This window comes from Sinocyclocheilus anshuiensis, unplaced genomic scaffold (genome assembly GCF_001515605.1).
Source record: "Sinocyclocheilus anshuiensis isolate Anshui unplaced genomic scaffold, SAMN03320099.WGS_v1.1 scaffold392, whole genome shotgun sequence".
NCBI lineage: Eukaryota > Metazoa > Chordata > Actinopteri > Cypriniformes > Cyprinidae > Sinocyclocheilus > Sinocyclocheilus anshuiensis.
The window spans coordinates 1,332,789-1,341,698 of NW_015557091.1; the positions used below are offsets into that span (position 1 = coordinate 1,332,789).

Here is an 8,910-nt window from a genome sequence, read left to right on the forward strand (position 1 = left end):
TGTGTGTGTGAGAGAGAGACTTGTAGGACAATGAAAAAGCAACATTGTTGATACTTCTCATCGCTATTGTTCGTGTGGATGTTATGTAGAAGCCGGACGTTTCTTTGTTGTCCAGTTGTGTTTGTCTTGTTAGTTCTGCATGAGCTGGCCTGTACTATGTCACTCTCAGAGACGCCGGCGGGCAGTGAATTCCACACAATGTGAACATGACGTTATGAATGAGGTCATGTTCTTTACAGCTCCAAAACAGAAAATAGTATCGATGCCAGATATGTCACAAGCTGGTTAATGTGTGGAGGAACTACTGCAGCAAATTAATTTCATTTAGTGTAATTCTAGGTTCAGGTACTATCAGAACGTATGTACCCAGAGTTACTCCTTGGTGTGGTGGGACTGGCCCAGATGGCAAAGGGAGATTGATTGGATGGCACTGAATGGCATAAATCTATCTCTGGCATTCACTGGACAGGAGGTGCTATGGCAGGAGGTGAGAGGATTTCTTTAAAAAATGGCTTGTCACTTGAGAATTCTCAGTTGTGTAAATTAATATTTTCAATTGTATGTTGTGTTTTATGTTTGTCTGTTTCTTTTCCTGTTGTACTGTAGGTTTATCTGTCTCTTGGTCTGAACCAGACTGAGCTGGATCGCTTCTTCACAGGTCCAGCTTTCCTAGCGTGGAACCGCATGGGAAACCTGTTTCAGTGGGGAGGACCACTTCCTCAGTCTTGGCATGTCAAACAGCTCTACCTGCAGGTACTGAACATCTTAAAAAAATTTAAAAAAAAAATGTATTGGAGGGATGTGATCTTATTTTTCTAAGTGGTCAGGGTTAGGATTTTTTCATTTTTTATTATATTTTTTATTTTTAGGAACAATTTTGAACATACAATACATACATTTGTTCTAACATATAACAAACAATATACAAAAGTAATATATAAAGAAAAACACGACGAAAAGTTTAACACGATAACGATGTAGTCAAAAACGGAAAAGTTTTTCCCTTGCATTTTTAAAAAGTTTCACGTATACACGACAACGTTTTCAAAACGATTCGCGTTTACACATATCTGCGAAAACGGCCAAAAACGCTGTATTACGTATGCCAAGCCAGTAGTTGCCGCTGTCACCTTGTTAGTAAACAGTACCTGTAGGGAAGTGACGATTATATGATGTATATAATGCGTCTCTGCTGTTGGTTGTAATATTGGTGAAGTAAATCCACACTTTGCTGAAGAAGCGTTAGCAAACTCTTGAGCAGCAACAACAGTATCATGTACGCCGCCATTGTTGTGTATGTTTGTTCGCGCTTGCCTTTAAAATCGACATGTACTGCGCATGTCTACATACCTAACACGTACTATGCACGCACATGACGTCACCGTTTTCAAAGATTCCCATTTTGGGTGTTTACAATGAAACGATAACGGTGGCTTTTTCAAAAACTTGTACTTTGAAACCCGTTTTCAAAAATATGCGTTTTCAGTCCCCAAAACGCTGTTGTCGTGTAAACAAACAGGCAAAACGCATAAAAAGTTTTCCATTTTGGGCTGAAAACGTTGTCGTGTAAACGGCCCCTGAGTGTACATCTAAAAAATGGGCCATAACTGGACTATTATTAAAACTTCCTAGCCCAAAGTGACCAGACAGGATTTTTACCTGGCAAGTGATCAAAGTGGCTAAATTAATTCCATAGCCTTTCATTAAGGGAGAGACATGAGTCATATCTAAAGGTCAGAATATCAAAGACCAGAGTCCAGAATATATCCGAGTCACATCTAGAGACCGTCATACAAAAAAATGCTTTTTTTATGTGATTCAAGGTGCTAAAACCCACTCAGAACAACATAGCAATTGCATAGCAACACGTTCCAACCACCCACAACACCCTAGCATTATGATGACACTAGCAAGTGGCACCAGAAAATGTAAAAATCTAGTTGCATTAATTTTTTTCTTATTACAATTTTTTTTTTTTTTTTAAAGTGTACCTTTTATTCCTCCAGTTTAAAATCTTGGACCGCATGAGATCTTTTTGGATGATACCTGTATTGCCTGCTTTTTCAGGAATCGTACCTGAAGGTATTACCAGGTAATATTCCTCAAAATGTGTAGATTTCTTAGATTTTTAATTGGTGTAGATTTCAATCTTGAAATCTTGAAATTCAAAGTGGTGTTGGTTATCAAGCACATTTTTATGGCTTTTAAATTTCTAAATGTATCTAAATGGCCAATGCAGTAAGAATGTGCAAAGAACACATCACTTCTATTTCCTTCTCTTTAGCAGATATTTGAGAGCGAAGACTGGAGTAATCACATTTAGCAATGCCTTTTAGGTTGTTCCCCCAAGCAAATGTGACCAAGCTGAACCCCTGGAGCCATTTTAACTGCACCTACTCCTCCGCCTATGTGCTTGACCCACGCGACCCACTCTTCCAGCAAATAGGAGCGCTCTTTTTGACCAAGGTCATTAAGGAGTTCGGAACAGACCACATTTACAACACCGACACCTTTAATGAGATGGTCCCAGCCTCTTCGGACCCCGCTTACCTGGCGTCGATCAGCCGTGCCGTTTTCAATTATGACTTCAGGTAACTATGCCGTTGTTACCCCTTTCTGGTTAGTGTGGGAAATAATTCACGTGATAGATGTTGAGTTTACTCATGCTTCTTTGGGATTGCATTTGCTTTAGTTTTAAAACCCACAAATGACCCGCTTATTTTCTGGGGCACAGTTGGGGTTCCAAACCCCGTGATGGGATGAGGCACGTTGCCCTCACAACTGCTCACACGGATGCGTTGGTCTCTTATTCTCTCCTTTTACTCTCTCTCGCTGGCAGTGGACCCTCAAGCAATTTGGCTGATGCAGGGCTGGCTATTTATCAGTAACCCTTCGTTCTGGAAACAGACCAGGTCAAGGCACTGTTACACGGCGTCCCCCTGGGGTGCATGGTTATCCTGGATCTCTTTGCTGAATCCATGCCTGTCTACTCTTCCACAAACTCCTTCTACGGCCAGCCGTTTATCTGGTGCATGCTGCACAACTTTGGAGGGAATAGCGGTCTGTTTGGAACGGTGGAAAGCATTAACTCCGGCCCCTTCAATGCCATCCGCTTCCCGAATTCAACCCTAGTGGGTCTGGGTTTGACTCCCGAAGGCATCGAACAGAATCCAGTCATTTACGAACTTATGAGTGAGCTGGCCTGGCGCAAAGAACCCGTCAACCTTTCCAAGTGGGTGTCGCTGTACGCCCTGCGGCGCTACGGCAGTATGGATGAGAACCTGACGGCGGCCTGGCAACTCTTGTTTCATAGTGTGTATAACTGCACTCTTCTGCAATACAAGAACCACAACCGGAGTCCATTGGTACATCGTCCGTCCCTGCGGATGCAAACAGACATTTGGTACGAACCGACTGACTTCTACAAAGCATGGAAGCTTCTGTTCGAAGCCGCGCCAGGGTTAGCCACTCTGGAAACTTTCCGGTACGATCTTGTGGACGTGACGCGACAAGCGCTTCAGCTTCTTACAACTGAGTTCTACAAGGAAATACGAAATGCTTTCCAGGTAAACCCAAACTTAAGAGTTATGTCTGATGTCGATGAACTAGCAAACCAGTCCTACTACATTTTCTATACATTTTTTTTTTTTTAAATAAAGGTTTTATCCAAAGCAACTTACGCTTTATTCAAGGTACACATTTTATTTCAGATTTCAGTTCTTGATTCCCTAGTAATCGAACCCATGATCTTGGCATTGTTAGCGCCATGCTCTACTGTACTGTACAGCTACAGGAAGACTAGATTACAAGTTAAACTACATTACAAATTGAAATTAGATTTGAAAATTTAGGGGGCTTTCACACTGGGCACGTTTGCTGCGGTCCGAATCCAAGTGTGATTGTTCCTGGCTTCCCCCGTGGCATTGGTCTGGTTTCGGAATCGCTTGATTCTATCAAACCTTGGTGCATTTGCTTTCATTTTGTGTCACAAACAAGCATATTACCAATATATTGTGTTTTATTATTAATTTGGTGCTATTGAACGATACTTGCGTCTATGTGCGTCACATTAAGGCAGCTTTCTGCTTCTTGAAAATCGGACTCTTTTGAGGAGACAATTTATTGCGAGCCATTCAATTGCGGCTTTAATTGCACTTGCTCTACACGATTGCACTACATACTCACTGTTGTTTGTATCCAAGTTCGAATTGCTTTCATATTGATGCGAATCACACCACGGTCCCATTATAACCAAACTCAGACCAGTTCCTACAGTTAGATTGGTACCACGGTACGTGGACTGTGCTCTGTTTTGAACTGAAGTGCTGGTGCGAAAGCCCCCTTAAGGTGCAGTCGTATTAGCAACATTTTGGTGAAATTTTGTCGGCAAAAACGTGTAGCAATTTATAAAGCACAGCTCACGAAAAAGTCACTTTTACACCAAGCAGCTTTCTGTTGGCGTGGTTAACACGCCAAATTCCCATGACCAACGAAATCTGCTTGGGGACATTTTTTGCCTCGTGCGAAATTCCCAATTGCATGGATTCCTATTGAAATGACTGGATTTCGCCCATGAAAATTTGTCGAACAATGGTAAATGTGACTGCAACTATACTGTGTATAAAATTACAGCTTTGAAATGTTCTTTTATTTGTATGATTCTCAGGCCCAAAAGCTTCCCGACCTCCTGACCGCTGGTGGTGTGCTTGTCTACGATCTCTTACCTGAGCTGGACCGCCTCCTTTCCAGCAACGAACACTTCCTTTTGGGAGTCTGGCTTGAGCAGGCTCAGTCTCAGGGTGTAGACAAGCATGAGGCGCAGCTGTATGATATCGATGCACGAAATCAGATCACCCTTTGGGGACCCGACGGGGAAATCTTGGACTACGCCAGCAAGGAGTGGGGCGGTCTAGTGGAAGACTATTATTTACAGCGCTGGGGCTTGTTTGTTAATACGCTAGTGGAGTGTCTGGACAGAGGAAGACCCTTCAAACAGGACGTCTTCAACCAGGCTGTGTTCCAGGTTGAGAAAGGGTTCGTCTACAACCAGAGGAAATATCTGTCCAAACCACTAGGGGACACATATGAGGTTGCACGACGGACCTTCCTCAAATACTACCCATATACTCTGAAAAGGCTAAAATGAAGGGAATTTGTTTGATCCTCAGACCATAAATTGACCATAAATTGTTTGATCCAACGACCACAATGTATTTGAGGATCAAACTCGGTGTCCAACTAACAGTCGAAAAGAAAAGAAAACAGCTGGCATTTTATTGAACTTCTTACTTTTCTTTGAAAATAATGCCCAAGCTATCATGAGGGACTTCTTGTAGAAACTTCTAAATGGTTTATATATCAGATACAGAGGTTTACTGCATTACGAATGTGTTTTTGCAAAAAGTGTTTTAAGTGTTGAATTTTTAGGCCTGAAAACAAATGTGCAATTTTGCAGTCTAGCTAGCTTAATTTGGCACATCTTTAATACTGCAATGCAAGTACACTTTGCATTCTCAGTGAGGGGTGTGATAACGGTCATTAGCAATGGCAGGAAAACTTGCTGAGAAAATGAGTTAATTCTATCGGCCCCTTGAGTACTGTTATCAACGGTCTTGCAATGAGTTTTGTATCTGTTTGTATATTTGTATAGAGTGTGTTTCTGGCCTTACTGTGCTAGTACAGAAAAATTTACTGGTTTTTTTTTTTCAGGTTACTACTGACATTCCAGGTTTTTATCTATGGCAGATATAATGTATATACTTATCTATTTTGCCACCCCTAAAATTGTGTGAAATGGGGTGAAAATATATTGACATAACATGAAGACATTGCTGTAACTTTGCAGTTTTGTAATATAAAAAAAAAACAACAAAAAAACTGGGTCATTCTCCCGGTCTAGACCTGCCAGGCGAAACACTGCTACAGAAGTTGCCGACATTGTTTGTTGTGTTTTTTTCATTCACAACCCGAATGCAAAAATATCTTTGAAGTGATCCTGTGAATCCTTGAAAGTTTATAACTAGTCTGAGATTGAGTAGTTTAACTGTTTTGGAACTTATGTTGAACTAAAATTGAAAAGTTATTTTTGTATTTTGTCAAATAAAAGCTGTACTTTTCATACTTGTTTAGTAGTCTGCCATAAAGAAATTCTTTCAAATGCCTTCCCATGAAATATTTACAGTATATTACAGCCTTCACGAAGATTTGAAGAATGAATTGCACAAACTACTCCGGTTTCTAGCCCTGAAAAATTGCAATTGTGAGATTGTGTATAAAGATTTCAATGAATTTCTGAATAATTACCCTCATTAGACCTTGATCTGAAAAGTGGGATTATTTCAGGAATAACATTTTTATGCTGATAAAAGAATACATTTCATTATATCTGGTACAGAAAAACTACAATATTATGCAGTTATTTAATGTAAACCGTAAAACAAATTGACAAAACATGAGGCACAAATGTAAAATGTGTTAAAATGTGCTCTTCATATCAAAGGCACTCAATTATTCAATCACATAACTACATTCATTCATTTACAGTGATAAGATGAGAAATGTTCATGTTTGAATAGGGACGGAGGAAGTGAAAGGCGCTAAACTACACTTCCCATGATTCATTAGGACAGGAACGCCCTCTGTTAGCCAATCATCAGTCAGTATTCCAGCACATGGCCGTCTCGGTCAACTGGACGTGAGTTCGCTCTGCTGAGCAAAACATTAGTGTTTTATATAGTCATTATGACGAAGACTGATACCAGACAGTTGTCTTCTGCGATAATATCCCACATTTAGCATTTTTCAACATCCTGATCGGCAGAATATACTCAGGTAGGTTTTGCTCAAAGTAGTCTGGCGTTACAGTATGTTGTTCCGGATCAACTGTGTTGTTTTGTGCTAATCTGGAATAATCTATGGATAAATATATAAGATATCAACAATTTTTCAACGTCTGTAGTTGCTGTAAATTATTAAAGTATTCAATGAAGTTCTGTCTGCATATGTGTATGAAATTCATCTAATCTGTTATTTTCCGTTTTATTCTAAATATTAGTAATTTTTTAAATGTTTTATTGGATTTTAATCAAAAGTTCCAGGACTGAGAGCAATATGTCTATTCTATTCTAATTATTAAGGTATTTTTTTGTCATGTTTTATTGAATTAAATAAAATGTGTGTGATTCTAATTATTATGGTAATGATTGTCACGTTTCATTGAATGAATTAAAAAAAATGCATGATACATATAAGAGCTATATTTTTAAAGATTCTTTTTTATTTCAATTATTGGTGTAATTTTTACCAGGTTTAATCGAATTAATCAAAATTTGTGTCATTCTAATTATTACAATAATTTTTCTCATGTTTTATTGAATTGTTCTAATCAAAATATGCATTCATTTCATGTGAGAGCTATATTTTTATAGATTCTTTTTTTTTTTTTAATTATTAGAGTTATTTTTGCCAGGTTTTATTTATACAGCACAGCTTAATCAGTGTGCAAATTTCAAAATTCAGTGATATTTCTGTTCTGTTCTCTTATTTCAAATCTCTTTGGAGACCAGAATTCTATTTGTCTTATAGCTCAATTCTCAAAATAATAAAAAAAGGTAGAAAAATATGCATGTGTGTACTTACAAATTACAAGTACTTAAAACAATTTAAAGTTGCAATATGTGCATATGTAAATAACAGTCCAACATACCTAATTGTATATTTATTTACATTTATTCATTTAACAGATTTTTATGCATATACATTGCATTCAAGATATACATTTTCATAAGTATCTCTTTATGGAACTGCATAAATAATGTGTTAATTTGAATCAGATCTGTATTATATCTTTCAGTGTCTAAGTTCAGAAAGTTGTCAATCATGTCCATGTTCAGCACCGGTATCCTGGTCCTTACGTCTCCGTTACACGTCCTCCCTCTCCGCATCGCGCCTGTCCTCACGTCTGCCGCCCAGGTGGTCGAGCGCACACTGTACGTCCATCTCCACCCCGGCCTCAACCTGAGCACAGGTGGCCAGGTGCGGCCCGTCTACATCCCACCCGTGGTGGATCTCTGCACTCTCATCTCCCGCCTTTACAGCAATGCCGCTGACATTTGCGCGCACCTTGACGTCAGGGTGCTGCTCAGTAACGTCCGTGCCCAATCTGTGGCGTTGAGCGGAAGCAGCGGCCCTTTTCCCACCCCGCAGACGCTGTCCCATTCGCCAGAAGTAGTGCTGACAGACTACCCCATCCAGGATTCAGGCCAGTCCTCGCTGGTCACCCAGTGCTTGCAGAAGTACGCGGGTCACTGCTACGTCTGCAACCCAACTCTCTCATCTGTGCTTTTGTGCCCACGACTAAAAGAGGTCGAGGAAGATGATGATAGAGGAGGAAGTGGTGCACAATTAAAACCTTTAGAGACGTTCAGTGATGTGGTGGTTGGCGGCACTTTTGACCGTCTGCATGGGGCCCACAAGACGCTGCTGAATATTTCCTGTCTGATGGCCAACAGACGCTTTGTCATTGGTGTGTGTGACCAGGAACTACTAAAAAGTAAGTGGAGACCCTCTAGAAAGCTTTGAACGAATAGTTCACCCAAAAATTTAAATCGTTGCATCATCTGTGCAGATTTGGAGAAATTTTGCATTTTAGCATCACTTGCTCACCAATGGATCCTCTGCAGTGAATGGGTGCCGTCAGAATGAGAGTCCAAACAGCTGATAAAAACATCACAATAATCCACAAGTTTTGAAGTTAAAAACATCTTAATGATAGATTTGGTTCTTATAAACATGCAGCTTTTGTCTTTACAAGATGTTAATTGATGGACTGGAGCGGTGTGGATTATTGTGATGTTTTTATCAGCTGTTTGGACTCTCATTCTGACGGCACCCATTCACTGCAGAGGATCA

The 8,910-nt window shown here is 39.9% G+C and overlaps 1 protein-coding gene and 1 pseudogene across 1 annotated transcript in view; both read left to right on the top strand.

Moving 5' to 3' along the window:
* The window catches only part of LOC107677131 (alpha-N-acetylglucosaminidase-like), a 7,815-nt pseudogene extending 2,654 nt beyond the window's left edge, over nucleotides 1–5,161 (top strand).
* Nucleotides 5,162–6,663: 1,502 nt separating this feature from the next.
* Nucleotides 6,664–8,910, top strand: part of LOC107677173 (bifunctional coenzyme A synthase-like) — an 8,738-nt gene continuing 6,491 nt past the window's right edge. Inside the window, exons 1-2 of the mRNA XM_016471967.1 lie at nucleotides 6,664–6,831; nucleotides 7,853–8,551. Coding sequence (XP_016327453.1) covers nucleotides 7,879–8,551 — 673 coding nt within the window. The 5' untranslated portion in view covers nucleotides 6,664–6,831; nucleotides 7,853–7,878. The remainder of the gene's footprint in view (nucleotides 6,832–7,852; nucleotides 8,552–8,910) is intronic.